The sequence below is a fragment of the Peromyscus eremicus genome, chromosome 13 (assembly GCF_949786415.1).
Source record: "Peromyscus eremicus chromosome 13, PerEre_H2_v1, whole genome shotgun sequence".
Lineage (NCBI taxonomy): Eukaryota > Metazoa > Chordata > Mammalia > Rodentia > Cricetidae > Peromyscus > Peromyscus eremicus.
In genome coordinates, this window is record NC_081429.1 from 62,107,188 (window position 1) to 62,128,023 (window position 20,836).

General features: G+C 36.6%; 1 protein-coding gene across 1 annotated transcript in view; it reads left to right on the plus strand.

Moving 5' to 3' along the window:
• The window catches only part of Col5a2 (collagen type V alpha 2 chain), a 162,742-nt gene that overhangs the window by 88,646 nt on the left and 53,260 nt on the right, over positions 1-20,836 (plus strand). Inside the window, exons 3-7 of the mRNA XM_059278138.1 lie at positions 8,168-8,392; positions 13,628-13,641; positions 15,871-15,903; positions 16,884-16,916; positions 18,289-18,342. Coding sequence (XP_059134121.1) covers positions 8,168-8,392; positions 13,628-13,641; positions 15,871-15,903; positions 16,884-16,916; positions 18,289-18,342 — 359 coding nt within the window. The remainder of the gene's footprint in view (positions 1-8,167; positions 8,393-13,627; positions 13,642-15,870; positions 15,904-16,883; positions 16,917-18,288; positions 18,343-20,836) is intronic.

Sequence of the window (20,836 nt, forward strand, 5' to 3'; positions counted from 1 at the left end):
TAAGGAGAAAAGCCAAATATGTTATAAGTTGTAATCATATCATAAAGAGACCAACAATGCATATAGAAGTGAGAGCTGTCACCTAAAGAAAAACAGGGAAGCAGGCATAAGGGGAGAGCAAAGCTGGATGTAGTCGTGGTGATCTATAATCCCAGCACAATAATTCAGAAGGATCAAGGGTTTAAGACTATCCCAGGTCTAGGCTGGCCTGGGATACATAGTGCCTCAAAATACATAAAAATAAAACAAAACAGAATAATTAAAGGAGAAAGTCACAAGAGCCAGTGGGTTAGAGTATCCTGGTTTTATATGTGTGTGATACTTTGAGACTTTTCATGCAGTAGTCAGGGTGGGCTTTAGGCAGGAAGTAACCTTTGAGAGGGACCTGCAGGCAAAGAGGGAAATCAGGAAGGTGAATATTTTGCACTCAATCTTAGCCCAAAGGCTAGGCAGCTGCAGGATATGTATGTATGTATGTATGTGTGTATATATATATATATGTTTACTTACTAAGGGTAGATATTTAATTATATAAAAATTACTACTTAGATCTCTATCTATTTATCATCTATCTGTCTATATTTATCATTTATCTCATCTATCTATATCTATCTATCTATCATCTATCTAAGGATAGATATTTAATTACATAAAATTACTATTTAGATCTCTCTTTATCATCTATCTATATCTATCTATCTTTATCATCTATCTATCTATCTATCTATCTATCTATCTATCTATCTATCTATCTATCTTTATCATCTATCTATCTACCTACCTATAATGTTTACTTGTATGAAGTATGTTAGTACCTCCTCAGTACTGTATGAGGATAGGTGGATAGGTTCACCACATTCTCTGTAGTGCTTTTGCAAATATTCAGGGGCTTGAGCCATGTGTTGCATCTCTGTATGTGAGGAAACTAACAACAGTAACAACAAACCCATAACAGTCTGAAAAGTCATTCTTGCAGACAGAATTATAGATGAGCATTGCACATAAGTATGTGTAATTTTAGTTTTATAACTTGGCCACAATTATTTGCATTTCCAAATGGCACATGGAAAGAAACCTAAGTAATACCTAATAAGACAGTCTTGTCTTTACTTTTCATTTTTTCCATTTTAAGTAAAGTAAAACCAGCAGTTTTGCTAGTTAACTGAAAAAGCTTTTGTGTATGATTAAAAAAACCTTTAATGGCAGTACTCAGGATATTACCTCTGTCATCATTTACCAAGCCTGTTCATTTGTAGACTGCCCTGAAATTATGTTGAGGTCATCTTCTTTGTAATTTCTCAGATTTTAATAACAATTTTTCATGTTGCTTTAGATTATAAAATAAAATCATTCTTAGTAGAACAGGAATTTAGCTCAACTCAGTAGCCTTTGGATGCTGTGGTAGTCAATTCTTTAGTCCCTGTGACAGAAGCTCTGACAAACAACGTAAGGGAGTGTTTTGTTAAAATTTCCAAAGTTTCAGTCAGTGCTCACTGGATGTTTCTGCTTCATGGCCTATATGTGGTGAGACAATTTCAGGGTAGGTAGAGATAAGTGGCTCACCTTGGCAAATTGGAGGAGAGCAAACCAACAGGAAGTGTCCAGGGACAGGATATATCATTCAATGACAACTCCTAGTGACCCATTTCTTCCAGCTGGGCCCCATATACTAATAACACTTTCAGCTGTGAACTCAATGCTTTAATCCGTTGATGAAGTTTATACATTCACGATCCAATCATCTCCGAATAAAGCAAGCTGGGGACCAAGACTTGGCACTTCATATTCAAACACAACAAATGCCTACTCCTGTTCACTTAGATCAATGACAGAGAGCACAGAAAATGATAATTTGGATGAATATCCTAAAAATGTACTTACATTTGGTATCTTATTACAATAAAACTTAGTAGATTTAACAACAGAAAGTGAAAGTCCCCACAACCCTTTCATACTTACCTGCCTGCCTACATGCCACAACCTTGAAGCTGAGGTGAAAACACATTGTCAAATCACAGTCCCCTTCAGCGGTCTCTGGTGGCTTCAGATGCTTCTGACTTTTAAAGCATGAGAAACAAGGACATGGTACTGCTGGTACTTACTCAGCAGAGGCTAAAGGGAAAAATGAATGTTCCTCTCCTTGTCTTTTCCTGTGGTAATAGGCACTCCAGGGAAGTAGGGACTTTGCTTAGAAGAGTCTCTGGAAGCCAGGCCAAGCTAAGGTTGGCCATGCCTTGAGTGACAGTGTCCGTGGGCAGGTCCAGAGAGCTGAGATTGGCCATGCCTTGAGAGACAGTGTCTGTGGACAGGTCTAAAAAGATGGGTGGTACCATTTGCTGTTGCTTCCTTTGTACTACAAGAGGACAGTGAAGTGAGTATGACACTCACAGAAGCTTTAAATAATGGTATCTCAGACCTTCACGACCCTAGCATGGAATGAGATGAGCTTGTTCAGGAAGGCAATTGTTCTGAAATACAAGCTGTTAGAACCAACACTTTCTTCTTCCCATCTGGCCTCACAGAGGTCTTGACACCAGAGACACTCCGTCAAGAACCACCATGTTACCCATTTCCTTTCATTCAAAATAAGGGTCCAAAGCACATGTCCTCTGGGAATTTAAGTGAGAAGAAAGAGATGAAAGTTCTATTTCTCAATATATTTGTTTACAGGCTAGATATTTTTCTTTGACCCTCATCCACACTATGAGACAGATAAATTTATAAAAGCCTTCTTATAAGACATCAGGCAAACATTCCTGTGATGGGTAGCATTTGGGGACCCAAGGATTTTACAGCTCAGGAGAAGAAATTGATCAGAACAAACATTTGTCTGAACAAGAGAGGAGAAATTGTTGTAGTAAAAATGCACTGCATAATTTCTACAGGGAAGACCTTCAATTAACCATAGTTAAAGGCCCTTAGGTTATTTGCAATTTTAGTTTTAAGATATAATAGTAGTATACATATGGACTTAAATTTATTTTCTTCAGGATCTATAAAGAAGAACTTTAGTTATATGATTTAGGAATCATGTATCTCTGGCTCACAAAGGTTTCAATATGTATCCTTCTTTCATTTCTCAAGATTTATTTTATCTATTTGTCTATCTATGTATTTGTGTGTGTGTGTGTGTGCGTGTGTGTGTGTGTGTGTGTGTGTATGTGTGTGTGTGTGTGCATGTGTGTATACCATGTGTGTGGGGATACTCATGGAGGCCAGAAGAGGTTATTGAATTCCCTGGAGCTGGAGTCACAGGGCATTATGAACTTTGGGTGCTGGGAACCGAATTCAAGTCCTCTGCAAGCATAGCAAGTGTTCATAACCCCTCCTAATATCTCTCCAGTCTGTCCCCTCCTCTCCACCTCTTTACTTTTGAGATAAAGTATCATGACATAGCCCTAGTTGGCTTTGAACTTGAGATCTTCTATGTGGTATCTTTTTAACACATACTATGTATGAAGGAATGGAAATATGGTGCATGTTAGCCCATAGTTGACAAACATCAGCTTTAAAATCTTAAGTTTCTAATTGTTTATTGTTATAAGATTGCTCTGCCATCTAGTGATTAAGAACTGAATTTAGACAATTAAATTGGAAAGCACATAAGATTTGAAAGAAAACAGATCTATGAAAGCTTTTTACAAACATAGGACAATTGAGTTGATTTCAAGTAAAATATGATCAAACAAAATACATCTCTCCATCTAGACAGCCGTGCCGGAGCTTTGTGGGTGACTTCACAATGGAGACAGTCTGCTGGGGTATTTAGTAAGGAGAAAACAATCCTGTACCATGGAAGTTAAAATATGGGAAACTACATCATGGAAATTAGAAAAGAATAAAAATACGGCCAGATTTCAAACTCTTTTAAATTTTAGAGACGTTAATAAACTATAAGTAGCAAAAAGTGTAAGTAGCAAAAAGTCACAGATTTGCAGGATGTGAGTGTGTGTGTGTGTGTTTTCTAGGACTCAAATCTAGACTATAGATGTGAGCCTGGATTATGTTTCTGAGTTGAGTAGCAGAGTCTGGAGGGCACTATTAGATTTCTCAAGATGTCATTTGAAAATTCTTACCTTTTTTGTTTGTATTCATACAATAATTATTTCATGACAACATCTTTGTAATTCCTTTCAAAAAACTGACCACCATTTTGTTTCCTATTCTGCTTTTCATTTAAGTAAATGGCCATGTAGAAACATAAAGGATGGTAGACATATTATGCACAACTGCCATGTAGAAGCACAGAAGAATGTGTGAGCTCTGTTTTCTAACCACTCTTGCTTTGCACACATCTTTCATTCAGACATGCACAGCGAGACTTCACTGAGCCCTCTGTAATGGGAACAGATTCTTGTGTGGGCGAAGCGAAGGCATGCCTCAGTAGTGAATGTGGTTTTTCATCTCCTTGCCATTTAAAAGCATTCCAACTACATGTCCATATCATCTTAAATTTAATTATAAATTCTCAGGAGAAAGAGATCAGTGATGAATCAAATTATAAAACCAGCTTTCGGCATTGCCATTTAAAGAAAGCAATACAGTGACGCCCCTTCTCTGCCCCTTGGGTTGAGATCACATTGTCTTAAACTTCCAGGAAGAAATTGCTATTATTTGTGTTAACACAGAACCGAAAGGGTGAGTCTTTTCTTCCAATCTCTCTCTCTCTCTCTCTCTGTCTGTCTGTCTCTGTCTGTATTTCTCTGTCTCTGTCTCTGTCTCTGTCTCTGTCTCTCTCCTTCCCTCCCTTGCTCCCTCCCTCCCTCCCCTCTCACTCTCATTTCAGGTTCAGGAACAAGTTTATTTGACTTTCAGAGAAAACAGTACAGATTGTTTGAAAATCCCAGCAGTCACCAGAAGATGTAAAACAAGAAATGCCTTTTAAGTTAGGGATTGAGTAGAAGTAGCTTTATTGACAAAGACAAAAGTACTCTGAACAATGTAAATGGACTAGTGAACTGGGGAAAGAATTCTCAAAACCTCCTTTCCAGAAGTAGCTGCAGCAATATGATTAAGCCATCTGCTGAAGAGATTTTTACACATTCTAGTAATATCTAATTGAAAATTTGCATGCAATCTTGTATATTTTGACTTCCCAGCTTTTAGTTCATTTCAGGTATATTGTATATATTACCACATCTAATACATCTAATAATATACTATATCTAAGAATATTTCATTATACATATATAAATTTAAATTAGTAGTTTATAGTACATTGTTACAAAATGGAATTATATAACAATTCCATATTTAATTGATATTAATACATTGTATAATAATTTATATAAATTTGTTTTTATTATATCAGTAAATATAACTTCACAATGTTGTATAAAACATTATATGTAACAATCCATATCAATATATGATATTCCAAGTGATATATATATATATATATATATATATATATATATATATATATATGCTTTCAATATTTGAACAATCAGCCACTACCACCTCACCCCCATTAATGTGTTTGAACATTACCAACCCCCAACCTTGACCACCCAAATTGTGAGAGAAATAGCTATTGGACTTTATAGAGTATTTCATTTTCAAGCAAGGACTTTAAAACCAGTGAATAGATGCTGCTTCCTCAACCAAAACTTAGTGAACAAAGTTCTTTTTACTTTAAAAATTACTTTTATTCATTTGTTCTGTGTGCCTGCCCACATGTTTGCATGCAGGAAATGGGGAACACAGAACTAGAGTATGGAAGACAGAGGAAATCTTTGGGTTGCTCTGTTTATACTGTGTGGGTTCCCTTGGGGTTAAGCTCAGGCTTTACTGCAGGAGCCTTTACCTACTGAGCCATCTTGCCACTCGAAAGTTATTTTAAATTTATCTACTTATTGTAATTATTCAATTGATTATGAACGTGAGTCCATGTTTATAGATCATGTTTTGGAATGTTTACTTTGGGAGTAGAATGCTTACAACTCATTTTTTAATGCAGCTATAACACATTTCATTGAGAATTTCATGCATGTACATAATACAATTTAATTAGTACCCCTCAATTTTTCCTCTCTAATTACTCTATTATCCCCTCACCACTTAGTTTTCCCAATATTGTTTGCTCTTTTACTTTAAACTTAGAGTTCATGCAGTGCTGCCTGAATGTACATGTGTGTGGATAGCCATTCATGGGACATCTTTGAAAATAACTTGACTCTCTGTCCCCTAGAAGCCATAAATTGCCAACCATTCTCAACTAAGGGTGGGATTTTTATTGGTTTGATCTTGTGCAGTCAGTTCCAGCTGATGTGAGCTCATGTATGCAACTATGGTATGTCTGGGACATACTGTTTGACTGTAGACAGCCGCTGTTTCTGCATCTTACAGTCCTTCCTTCTTTTCTCCCTCCCTCCCTCCCTCCCTCCCTCCCTCCTTCCCTCCCTTCCTCTGTATTTTGAAATATTGATACAGAGCCTCACTATGTAGTGCTGGGTGGCCTGGACAGGCCCTCACAATCTTATTGCCTCCTCCTCTGCAATAATAACTGAGTCTAGAGGGTAAGGTTGTGATATCAGTTTCCCCCAGCAATCTTGTTCTGAGCACTTGACAGATGACCTGTCTGTTTCTGAGAACTGGGTACCATTCTGTTTCTTTCCTGAGACTTCAGCATCTGAAGAAGTTTGTTGGTTGAGTGCTCCCTCACTCCTCTGTTCAATTGCCTTTCTTCTTTCAGTGGAGGTATTTAAAATGTCAGGTGAGGACTAAATCTTAGTAGGGTTGAGATGCCTATTTTCCTCTGTGTGGTTGTTGCAGGAAGTTCCAGAGGGAAGTAGGTGGGTCTAAACAAGGGAACCCATTGTCTCCGTATTGAAGAAGGCCATGTGGGGTGGAACCCTGAAGCAAAACTCTTGGTAGCTGTAGGCTGTGATAGCCATGAGGATATAGGATAACTGACGGAACTCTGAACCGGGCAGCAAGATCATTTGTGCAGAACAGAAAGCAGCAACAACAAAAAACATATGAAACAACAACGAAAAAGTACTTGTATTATGTGATTGGTTTCAATTTTTGTAAGAGATCAACCTACACATAATAAAACACAAGTGAATTATTGCAGTTCTAAATACTCAGGTGCTTCTTAGCTCCTAGAACCAGAACTCCTCCCTATGGCAATGGTTGTTGCTTCACATGTATACATGCATACACATTTCCCAGTATTAAAAATAACTTTATCTAAATATAGAAAGGTAATTAGTAAAGTTTCATAAAACATATTATATTGCTTTTGCTACAACTTTCCTTAATTAATTTCAATGTAAAGATAATCCTCTCATTATCTTTGTGAGTTTTGTGTTTCTATTACAGTTTAAAAATGAATACCCTCAGTTAATGGAAACCTAATCCAAGAGATAGGAAACAGTTATTTCATTTTCAATTCATGTTTAAAACAATTCTCAGAAGCCCATATGCTATTATTTGGAAGTTTCTCTGAGTACATGAGTCCACTTGAACTCCTTGCTTGAAATTTACTTGTATAAAATCTCTAGTAAGTTGAAAATCATGTAGGGTTTACATGTACTGAAGTTACTCATTCCCTTCGGAAATCCTTTTTGCTCTCTTTTCAAATGGCTTCTTTCTGTCCCTCTTTACCAAACTTTATTACATTCAATGAACTACTCACTGTTTTATGTGAATAAGTTCATTGGCCTTTTGTCTCCTAAAGAGATTAACCCCTTCTCTTCTCTCCTCCCCTTCTTCTTCCTTCTACTCCCTCTCTCTGTGTGTTCATGCATTGGTAAGAGAGAGAGAGAGAGAGAGAGAGAGAGAGAGAGAGAGAGAGAGAGAGAGAGTTAAAGCCAAAGACTGATGTTGGGTATCTTCCACAATTGCTTTCTATCTGTGTTGAGAAAGAATCTTTCATTGAACTTGTCTAGATTGAGTGGTTAGGTAGCTCTGTGAATCCACCTGCCAGCACTAGAGTTACAGGCACATGTGTCTACACTTGCCCAGCCTTGTACATGGGTGCTAGGGACCTAAATTCAGCTCCCCTTTGCTTGCACAATAGGGACTTTGCTGACTGATCTAGGTCTCAAGCCTAGGAGGGTACATCTTTGAATTTTTTAAAACCGAAATGATACCTTATTATCTTAAACATTCCATAGATTATAAAATTTCAGATTATTAACATCTTTTCTTTTTATTTCAGATGAATATGGTGAAGAAATAGCATGTACTCAAAATGGCCAGATGTATTTAAATAGAGACATTTGGAAACCTTCTCCATGTGAGATCTGTGTCTGCGACAATGGTGCCATTCTTTGTGACAAGATAAAGTGCCTAGATGTGCTCAACTGTGCCAATCCTATAACACCCTCTGGGGAATGCTGTCAAGTATGCCCACAAACATCTGGAGGTGGAGATACTAATTTTGGTAAGAATGCTCAAATCTGTTTAGAATAGAGCTGACAGCCTACCTTTATTTTCCAGTGATTATTGTCCTCAGAGTTGAACAATCCAAGTGAATAATCATAGCAACTAACTCTGTGACCTCAGGGGTTAATGACTTTGAAACCAAAAAACTAAACATATTTCTTTAAAATGTGTGATGAGCCTTGTGGAGCAAGTAGGGAACCTAGTTTCCCCCTCTGAGGTCAATTAGCATAGAAGTAGACAATGATTTCTTGTTTTCTTAACTATTAGAGGATCTTGTTTTGATGATTATGTCAAATTAGAGAATGATTGTGCATTATAGATGGCTGCCGTCATTGTGTTTATAAAAGGTGCCTTATTGGTGAAATTATTAAGGCCACTCCACATAGTTAAAAGCAAGGTTTATTTAGTGGGTAACTTACAAATGAAGGGATAGGTAGGTGGCGGGTTCTGGAAAAGATGTAGCACAGTCCGGTGTTCTCTGGAGAACTCCCCTTGGTCTACCTCTATCGTCCAGGTCCAGGAAACAAGAGAGCATGGTGCGTCCTGATCTCGGGTCTTTAGGGCCCTCCCTTGGCCCTGCCTTGTAGGTGTGATAGTTACAGAAGCCTCAATGGGGGTTGGAACTTCCAGACCAAAGCTGGAATAGCTACCCACTACAGTGCCTCCAAGATATTTTGTTGGCTTTCTGTTTCATTGCCTAATGTCCAAGAGAAAATGCAGAAAACATAATATTGTCTCTGATATAAGCTTCACCCTACAGAATATGATAATTATTTATAATATAATTACTGCTCTAGCAGTTTCTCTTATATTGCCTTAAAAATCCAGGGTGTGCTTAATGTGAACCATATAATAGAAGGAAATGGAGCCAAGTTCTTGGAGAAAAGAATGATACAAGTTACTGGGTTTTAAAATATTTTTATAGAAAAAGTATTTGTGTTTAATTGATATATATTTGATTTTAATCAGAGATAGGCATGTGTTATCATTTGCATATTTTAATGAGTTATATAAGACCAACATTAAGCTTTTAATTTGTTTGCTTTAGTCCTTGTACTAGTCATTGTCAAGACATTATCAAAGTTTCCTTTTTCTTCTGACAAATTCCATTGAAAATAACAAAAAAATGAAGTATTCAGCAGTACATACATGGAAATATTATATAGCAACTTATATCTTTTCATCTTGGATATTATTTAGCAGAAACAATGCACCTAAAATAAATACCTAAACTCAAATTTGTGCAGTATGATAAACATGTGTCATAGAATGATAAAGACACAAAAGCTCCTGGAAGCAGACATAATCTCACAGATGCCCAGGAATCAGCACAATTAACCCTTGGGGATAAACAAATAGCAAGTGGGAATATGTCAACAATGTCAGAAAGCAAAATCTATAACTTCCTGCCAATAATCAGTGCAGGAGAGTACAACACATTCCAAGTGAAGTAGTGAAAACTGAATGGCAACAAATTTATACAAATGAAGCATGAGAGAAGGGTAACTGGTTTCAGTTAAATTTATGAGACAAAGAACAGGCATATGTATGGCCATAGTTCACATTAAATTTCTGAGGCTGAATATAGTGGTACATGCCTTTAATTCGGGACTTGGGAAGTGAGGTAGAAAGATTAAGAGTTCAAAGTCAGCCTGAGCTACACACTAGGCTAGCAGAAACCAAGAACCAGGTATCAAATCCAAACAAAATTAACCCATACCAAAATGAGCCAACAATATTCTAACCAATTATACAGCTTTTTTTTGAGGCAAGTTCTCCTGTATACCAAGCTGCCTTTAAGTGATTTAGCCAAAGATAGCCCTGAACTTTCAGAGTGCTGGGTACTTTATATAAGCCTTACTAAGTGCTAAGATGTACCTCCAGGTCAGAACTCAGTAAAGTCATAAATGTGTCTAAGAAAAAAAAGTGGTCAGCAGGATCCATGTGCAGTGATGTGGAAGAAACAGGAAAAGTAAAACTGAAAGATGAACTAGGAAGCTGATCAACAAGGTAATAGTGCACAAATGACAGAAGAGGTGTAGATGTCACCCATGGGAAGAGAAAACAGTACATTAATCAAGAAGAATCAAACACAGTAAAAGGCAGAATGTATGTAGAAGACAGCCATATGTAGCACAAATTGTTAGAAGTTCTTATTAATAAAAACAAACTCAGAGCCAGATATTGGGGTGAATGCTGGAAGATCAGAGAAGCAGAACAAGCCACAGCTTCCTCACCTTTCTATTTCCTCAGCTGATCCTGTTTTCTTAAACTAGAAGTCTTTGAGTCCTTATCCAGAATGAATCTCAGCTGAACTGCTGCTCCAAAGCCTAAAAGCTTAACCAGCTCTAGTTCCTGGTCCTCATGTCGTATATACCTTTCTGCTTTCTGCCATCACTTTCTGGTATTAAAGGTGTGAGTCACTATGCCTGGCTGTTTCCAGTGTGGCTTTAAACTCACAGAGATCCGGATGGATCTCTGCCTCCCAAGTGATAGGATTAAAGGCATGTGTGACACCATTTTCTGGCCTCTATGTCTAGTGGCTGTTCTGTTCTCTGACCCCAGATAAGTTTATTAGGGTGCACGATATATTGGGGAACACAATATCACCACAGTCATATTATTGAAAAGTCTCCAAAGAAGCGACTAACACAACGGAACAGAGCAAACCATGATGTAATTCAAGAAAACTCTGTAGCCCTGACAGTGCCTGGGAAAACAGTTAGTTAGTTGGGAAAATTGAAAAGAAGTTTGAAAATTATAATTTTTGCCTTCTATGCACTTTGTATGACTGGTAGCATACAGTAGATAACCACTCCAGACATGTTCCTTTACGGCAATAAACATTGTAGTTTCCACAAAAACAAAAGTGTGCATTTATAAAACCTAAATAAACTGAGTAAAAAGTTACTGTAAGGCAGTGTAGTATAAAATTAACCAGCAGAAATATACAGATTTGCTGTGTAAAAAGTTGTATTATAATATAAATAATGAGATAAAACATGTCCCATTTGTAGCAATAATAAATATCTATAATTAAGACAAAACACACAAGAAATAGCTGATAAAATTATAATAGATAAGCAAAAGCTTAAAAATTTGAATGTCCTATCATAGTTAGTCATGAATATTAAATATCATAAGACCTTTAGAATGGCTGAATCTTAGACAAATCTTAGATTAATAATAGTCACACAGGGCAAACCCCAAATAGTGGACAAAAATGAGATAAAAGGGAATTCTACTCATGTCAAAGATGCAGAATTCTTTTGTAGTCATGAAATACAGAAGGCTTTTTTTCAGGCTTTGGTTCAGTCCAGTGGTAGAGTATTCAAATACCATGAGTGAGGCCTTAGGTTAATTGCCAGCATGCAAACAAAGAAAACAAAATAAAAAACAAACATTGGTGTAGCTGAAGTTTTCTCCGGTCCTGCCCAGCCCCACAGACCACGCAGCTGCTTAAATCACTCAGAAGCTTATATTAATTAAAACTGCTCAGCCATTTGCTCAGGCCTACCACTGACTAGCTCTTATATTTAAACTCAGCCCATTTCTGTTAATCTATATGTTTCCACATGTTCCGCAGCTTTACCTGTGTGCTGTTACATGCTGCTCCCTGGACGGCAGGATGGTGTCTACTGACTCAGCCTTCCACTCCCTAGAATTCTCCTTGTCTGTTTATCCCGCCTATACTTCCTGCCTGGCTACTGACCAATCAGCGTTTTATTTATCAACCTATCAGAGTAACACATTTACAGCATACAGAAAGACATCTCACAGCACATTGGCATGCAAGAAATCAAGCAAATTTGCAATTCAAGTTACAAATGATGACTATATATTTTTTTTTTTTTTTTTTGGTTTTTTCGAGACAGGGTTTCTCTGTGTAGCTTTGCGCCTTTCCTGGAGCTCACTTGGTAGACCAGGCTGGCCTCGAACTCACAGAGATCCGCCTGGCTCTGCCTCCCGAGTGCTGGGATTAAAGGCGTGCGCCACCACCGCCCGGCTGGCTATATTTTATGTATAAAGAAATTTCAGCTACAAATAATAAAATAGCTATAATAAAAGATAGGAGAGGAAACAACATAAGTTTTAAAGGAAATTGAGTATGATGCTGTCAGATTCCCTCAAAATCAAAACTGGGGCTTCAGTCACGTTGTTTCACCTAGCAAACTGGACAATGTTGTAGTGTTTGTTAGTGCGTTGTGTCACCAGCCATTGTTCTGAGAGCTTTGCTCACCGACTGTAGGAGTATAAAGTGGTTGTAACCTCAGGAGACGGTATATTGATAGTACGTCAAAATATAATTTTCTATTCATTGGCTTAAAGAATTTAAGAAAATTTATGTTACAAGTATGCTTACAGCTGGTCATATATATAAAATCATTATTCATTATAACAATATTTACAATATCTAATATGGTTTCTGGCTAGTCCACCAAAACCACCAAATTATACCTATAGCTCTCACATCCATTCTTTGAAATATTGTGGTAGGACAATAAGCTGTCTTCAGCAATAAGAAAAAAAAAACCAGAAACAAACCAAATAATTTATTGTGAGGAAAGTAATGCTGTTAAATGGACTGTGCTGGATTCCTGCAAAGAGATCCTGATTTGAAAATGAAATAGGAAAACAACTTTTATGCAAACATTTGCATGATTTAAATACCTACAGCTATATGCAGACAAGAAAAAGGAGAATAAGGAAAAACTAGGTGCCTGGTATCATTTGCTTATTTATGAAGATTATAATAATATACGAGAAACCAATAGTAGTGGCTTCTGATTGTACAAGGCTTGACAGAGACCCGGAATCAAGGGACAGGGACAGGATGCGGGATATAGATTTTCATTGCAGAGTTGGGCATTTAATACACTTTGCATTTAACTAAACTACTTGACTCATTTACAATATTAAAACCAACAAGGAACGTTCATTAAAAATAGTTTATGATAAAAATGATTAGTTTTTTTTGGTTTTGTTAACACTAGAATCTCTGAATGCTATGAGGAAAATTATGACCACATGAGAACATTCCAAATATATGTACTATTTTCTTTGTTGGAATTGATTCAAGACAGTTTTTGAGCTGTACCATATTAGTGGACAGATAACCTGTCTATGTTGAAATCTGTATGTATAAGAAATATACTATTGAAAGCATATGTGTTGCCTGTTTTTCATAGTTGTTTCTCCATAAAATGACATATTTATTTTTTTCTTTTTGTAGGTAGAGGAAGAAAGGTGAGTATTTGTATAGTTTCTTTTTCACAAGCAGTTTTTTTTCTGATGCTATTCACACAGAACTGTGCTCTGAAATGTCTGGAAGCTTGATGTGGGTATAAAGTAGCCTGAAATCTACTGAGACCAAATGAACACAGTTCCTTGACTACTTAGTTACAGAGGCCACTAACCTGCTGGCTCTACAGTTCATTTGTCTTTTACTTCTTCAGTGTGGGAGAGCCTGGGCTTTCCACATACTAGACAAGCATTCAACCACTGAGCTAATTTTTTTATATATCCATTTCTGTCAGAAAGTTATGAACTGTATTAGAGATTTTGGAACATGTTCTACTGTTTCCAAACTTTTATTAATCATTGCACTTAGTCAATATTTTGTATGTATTAGAAACATGATGTTAATCTGCTGGCAGGGATAGATTGAGAAAGAGGAAGGAGGGAAGATAAGAAAAGAAAGTGAAGGGAGTTCTCCTTTAATGAGTTGGTCTTTCCATTGAAGGAGAATTAATTGATCCAAAATAAATTAATTTTTTTTTTCTAAAGCACACTACTTGCCCTTTTCCCCCTCCTTCACCTTCAGGACCTTAAAATATTTTCCTAGAGAAGAGCTTCATGCATATGAGGACATCAGTAGTCATAACTGTTACCCTAACAACTGCCTTTACTCTACGGCCACTTCCCTACTGTGAAATCATTGCCTGCTCCAGACTCAGATCAACTGATGTGATCACTGGGTTGTATATCCTGCCGCTGAGTCTGTGATTATGATCATTAAAATTATAAAAGTTTTAATATTGCATCAGTTTTTCATGTGTGAGGTAATGTTGGAAAGATATAATTAGATTGCCCCTTTGGAGTATACAATTTGGTGACCTAGATCAAAAAAAGAATAATAAAACAAAAAACAAAAACAGTATGACTTTTAACCCACATACTTTCTAGAAGCATCTCTTACATATTAATCATGATGCCACCCAAGCATTGATACTCAAGGATGTTCACTGTAGTGTTTTTTTTTTTTTTAATATGACAGTTTAGGGATGTACCAGTGTAGCTTTGACAGATAAGTGAAAGGGCATAAAAATGATGGGAACATGTCAGAACGATATCCCTGGATATCTGCAAGGTACTGAGTGAGATAATTTCTTCTGTGTATTTCCTCTGCTTCCAAAATTCCCTACTAGCCACATATTTGATTTTATAGTTAGATGAAATAATATTATTTGTGAGAAAAGAAATTAAACTCAGCCACACTCCTCCTGCAATCCTTGCAAGTAGGATGTGAGTTGAAGTCACACTTGCTCTCCTCAGTTGCTTAACAGAAGAGGGCATTTTACATTGTGTTAATTGATACTAATTGGCTCATGAAGATCATCCAGGAAGCAAAATAGGCAGACACAATGATGATGGTGTGTCTGGAATCAAGGAAACCAAAATCACTGGAAGACAAACACTGAAGCAGATAGCACTAATTAATATATGAGGAAATACACATATATTAGGCCACCCAACATTATTTACCCTACATACTGAGATCTTAAAATCAGTATATGCACTTCAAAAATCTATGGCTCTGTGCTCAAACAAAATGCCTCTCATGTCTAGTTTCCTTGTTGCTCCTTTGCTAAAGCACATAGGTTGACTTGGCAATCTCTTCCTGTGCAGTTGACTTTTTCCAGCTTTTCCTTCGGAGACCGAGAAGTGCACAAGTGGAACAGTTGTCTTCTCTTCTGATGAGACAAGCGCTTGTCACTTCTGACATTCTCCATGAATTCTATGAAAGGAGATGGCAATGATGGTTTCTGTTGATAACAACAATCTTGCCACTTAGTACGTGTGGGAAACGCGCGCGCGCACACACACCTCTCTGGGTTTCTTCCGTGATTTTAATCTTTGGGGAGGTGTCTCCATGACACCTCATCTTTATGTCTTTTCTGCTGACTCTTTCTTATTCTAGTCAACCCTTTGCTTTTGATCTGTGAAAGACAAAGTGAAATGAAGCTTTTCTTATTTTATATGCTAGATTTATTTTACCTTCTTCAGCTAAGTAGAAGTTGTGTTCACAAATAATGTCTGACTAAACGCTTTGATTATGGAATGTAAACTTTTTGTTCTCATTGTTAGCATTTTGTAGACATTCCCAGTGTTTCCGTAGCCTAGTATGACATGATATTGCTCAAAATAATTTGTATTCTACTAATTGGTTTCTTCTTTTAAAAAAAATCTTCCTAGGGACAAAAAGGAGAACCAGGATTAGTGCCTGTTGTAAGTATATATGTGTGTTCTATATTATATGTTATATATTTATATATAAAACAATATATGTATTATTTTCAAGCATAACTGTAGTAGTTGTATATTATTGTTTCCTTTAAAAACAAAGTTATTTTATAAAGAAAAATTTTAATATAATATACACAAGGCAAATACAGTATTTGATACACTATCTAATGTTTTATAACATTAAATTTTATATTCACATGACTGACAATCCAAAAACTCAAGTTTTTATAATATTAAATTATTGCATGTATATATAGTGATGTTCCACACTTTTGGAAGTGTGTCATTTCTTGATCCTGCTCGAAATTCCACATTAATTCAGAATTCTCAGGACATCTTTATCCTTGTCAGTGACCAGAAGATACACCATAGATATTATGGAGTTACTATCATTTCAAACCATAGGTTTTACATCAGTTTTTACCAATCTATTAAGAGAAAAAGTCACATGTTAATTATTTGGTAGTATACACATTTTTGCTTTATCTTTAAACCCTATTTTCTCAGTTTGCCTGAAAAGTAAACACTTCCTATAGTTTCCCCTTTTCATGTTTAACATATCTTAGATTCTAAGTATTTGACAAACATTTATCAATCCACATAATTCTATGAGTAAGATTATTTCATAGACACCATTTGCATTTGAGTCTGCATATAAATTTCCATTAAAGAAGCAGTATAGAGAGAATAGTAATTAGTTCAAGGCCACACAGCTGCCGTGAGAGCGAAGACTTAGTGCAGTGCCTGTCTTCAATGTGGGTGTATCACTTTCCATGCCAACACTATTTTCCTATATTAGAGTTCAAAATAGGTGATATTTTAACTCAGGGCAGAGGGAGTGCAGCTAGTTGGTAACACCCTTGAAAAGATTCCACTGTAATTTTGTTTTTATTCATTAGACTGTTGAATTTTCCAAGTCTCTGCAAACTTTGTCTTTACACATTTTCTTGTTTGGTGTTTAGGTAACGGGCATACGCGGTCGTCCAGGACCTGCAGTAAGTACTTTTCTCCAGTATTTGTCATGAATGCTGAACACTTTTGTTGACCAGACTAACACGAGAAAACAGCAATGCACAAAAGGATGCTCGACATCCCAAAACGTGTTACTTTAAATTGTCTTCAGATTTAGACATTGTATTTTTAAGCAGTACATGGCACACAGGGTCAGTTCATCCTGAAGCTGAAAAACAGTATTTTTTCTTATGCATTAGTCTTGCTGTTAGTGAAAGGAAAAACAATCTATGTTTACATTGTTAATTTTAGACTGACCTTGTTCTTGAAATGAGAGCATACTTGTATACTTACTGATTAAGAGAGATTTATTAATTTACTTAAATAATATATTGCAGTAGAATTTGAGAAGTTATATATCAGCATGACAGATCAGATTCCTGGCTTTACATAAAGGCTGTTTATCTCAGGTTTGGACTATCAATAGCATTATATATATATATATATATATATATATATATATATATATATATATATACTCACATACATACCATTTAAATATCAAAATACATCAGATCTCTTGAAATAAAATACTAACATAGATCTAACAGAGTCATTTTACTTTGGAAGTTTCTGCCTTTACACAGTGATGTTGAGCACGGCTTGGCAACAAGACACATAGTTCCTGCTTTTCAGGAGGCTAAGGAAGAGGATCCTTGAGCCAAAGGAGTTTCAGGGCCAGTCTGGAAAACATCTTAATAAAAAATTAAATAAAACAACAGAAATAGTGTTGTTGGTTGAAACGAATAACAATTTTTAAATAAAGTATTTTTTTAGCAAGGCAGAAACTGTGGCAATTATAATTTGAGAAATTATAAGCAGACTTTATGTATGTGCACATATATATACAGTAGAAATAATAGTTAAGTCACTGAATGTACATGAAGCAACAGGAGGCTGACAGCAGCAGGTAGGCCAGTGATGAGTGGTCTGGAGCATTCTGTACCAATCTGAATGCCCATATTCTACCAGATAATCGATAATTTAGGGTTTGCACTTTTATGTGTGTCTCCAGACATGAGCTCTTAAGTTTTTGTACCTAGAACTTAATTGCCAGAGATTTACACTGGGACAAATCTGTGAAAATGATGTTTAATTTGCAATTAGTAGCTATGCTAATATGTTTAGTTCCACAGTACCTCTATGTGGTACCTAACTGTTTGCAGGTCTTTGAACCTCACTCCTGAAACACTCAGCCCTTTTGTTTATAGAACATTCATACACACAGGCTTTGTTGTCCAGTCTCCAACTGCACTAAATTGGACATGTGATGTTTCTGTTTCAATGTTCTTTTACCAATTAAATCCTTTAAAAATTCATGAATGTTTATATCCATAATCATAATTTGTATTTTAGGGCCCTCCAGGATCACAAGGACCAAGAGGGGACCGAGGCCCCAAAGGAAGACCTGTGAGTTGAAGGCTGTCCCCATCCCAAATGTTTGTCAAATGGTCTGACTTGCACTTTTCCTTTGAGTGCAGTGAGGGTGCCAGAGACACTGTTACTCTGTCACTTCCATAAAATGCCACAAAGACTTCTGGTCATGAAATGAACTTACAGCTCTCCAAATTTAGGGAAAATTATTGCATGAAAGTGATTACCCACTACTTATTAGAGAGATAGCACAACTGTAATCAATTACAGTTTATAAGGTCAAATCACAACCAAGATGATGAGAGACACATGATTAATACATCAATGTTGAGTTCGGAAGTTGTCACTCGTGAGTGAACAATACCAAGAATGTTCGGTTAAGGTAAAACACCTGAACTCTGTGGTTTATGGTTGCTGTGGAAATATCCAACTGGAGAGAGAAACAAGAAATTATTGGTGAATAAAATTTATTTCCTGAGAAGAATTCTTTCCTTTCCATGGTGTAGATGCTACAGAGATTTAAGAATTGAAAAAAATTAACACTCATTAAAGGGGATGAGTTAAAACTAAAACCTGTGTGTTCTTGAGCTAAAGCATGATGGCATACATGCACTTTGTAGCTTCTTCTCTCATCATCTGTTTGCATACAAGCTATGTTATTCTCTTCTTAATTATATTCTTTCTTACATCTCACCCTAAAAATCTAAGATGTTTCATGTATTGAAGAACTGGACTAAGTTTCTGTGGCTATCATTATCCCATATTTCGGTTAGAAAAAAATTGTGTTGTTTAATTTTTATGTCTAATTGTAGCTACTAAAACTTAACTTTTAATAGAATTTTGAGTATCACAATATGTGTTTGTCAATATGTAAGTGGAAGAAATAGATATGTGAGGTGATGATGCACAACTTTGAATATTTAAGTAAGAGCAGAATCTATTTTAGGTCACACTGTTATGAACTCTTTCTGCTAGTTTTCTTAAAAAGCATCTACATATCAAACCAAGCAGAGAATGTGATGTCAATACTTCTAGAATAGAGCTGTGAGTGTGGGTGGAATTTGTAGGCCTGTAGGTGAATGGCAGTGCCCCAGCAAATTGAGGCCATATTAGGGGAAGAAATGACACCTTCTCATTCTCTTGTGTACACTTCATTGTTGTTCTGTTGAGTGGCTTTAGTAGTTTAAATGCTTTTAGCTCTCCTGGTGTCACCACAGAATAAAAATGACAGGCAGAAGGTGAGTTAAATGAGGTGGAGCCTGGATGGTTACACAGAAAAGGTGTCCTTGAATATATTTGATGACACTATCCAATGTTTACATGACAATTGCTATGGAAATGATGATCACAGTTTCAGAATTATTGGTTAGGAATCAACGAATCTAAAATTTCCAACCCTTTTTTCTTTTTTTCCTTTTTAATGAGGTAGGTGCTTGTTTCCTATCTTAGTCCCACGGTAAAGAATGTTGGTCAGACGGGAGTCTGTGTGTTTGGTATAAAAAGAATGGAGAGCAGTTATTGATGTGAGCATAGGGCAACCCTGAGAGGCTTCTTAGTGTGAAATACATTTCTCTGTTAATACTAGCCATGGTGGGACATGGGGGGACAGATTGACAATCCATACTCTTTAGTCAATTTCTCCCTTTGATTTGTAACGTTTGCTGGTTGTCCTGGTGTAATTATCATCACCAATTTCTAGCTACAAACATACCACCGAATACCCATAGGTAGAAGGTTTTGATTCAGGACACAATACTCATCTGAGATGTTCTCTGGATGAAGGTCTTTACTGTTACAATAAGGAGTGGTGTTAAAATCATAGGTACCAGTTCCCATCTCCAGTGTCCATTACTATCAAACAATACAGAAGACCATAATGTAGTGTGGTTTCTCAAATTCAACACCATTGAAGTTTTAGACTTACCTTGTGGGATCGTTGTCAGCCCTACCTGCCAGATGCCATGAGCAACCTTCATCTCCCATCTAACTGTCACAAATAAAAATGTCTTGATGCTGCCAAATCCAGGCAAAACTGTGCTGGATTGAGAAGTACTGATACAAAGAAACCCATCAAGTCAGTGATCACCATGACTCTTTAATCAAAAGTCCTCAGTTTAGTGTGTTATCCAGGTCACTTCCCAAAGGTCTTCAGTTTAGAGTGTATTGTTATCCAGGTCCCTTCACAGTGACAAACTGGCCACTGATCTGGAGACAGACATTCAGCGGCATGTTGAATACAAATGGCACATGACATTTATAAGGATCATCATGTACAGTGAAACATGGACCAGTTATTACAACTGCAACAGTACATAATGTACCTGTGTGCATGCTTATGTGTGCCTGTGTTTGTGCATCAAACTGCTAACCCACAGCGGGTAAGTTCTTGAGGATTGTGCAGCTATTTTTTTTTTCATGTGGACGTTTAAAGTTCGCCACCTAGTGGCCATCTGCAGAGTATTCTGGGGGATGGGAGAAAAGAGTGATACATAGAACATTAGATACACATAGAAACTTAACACACAAATTA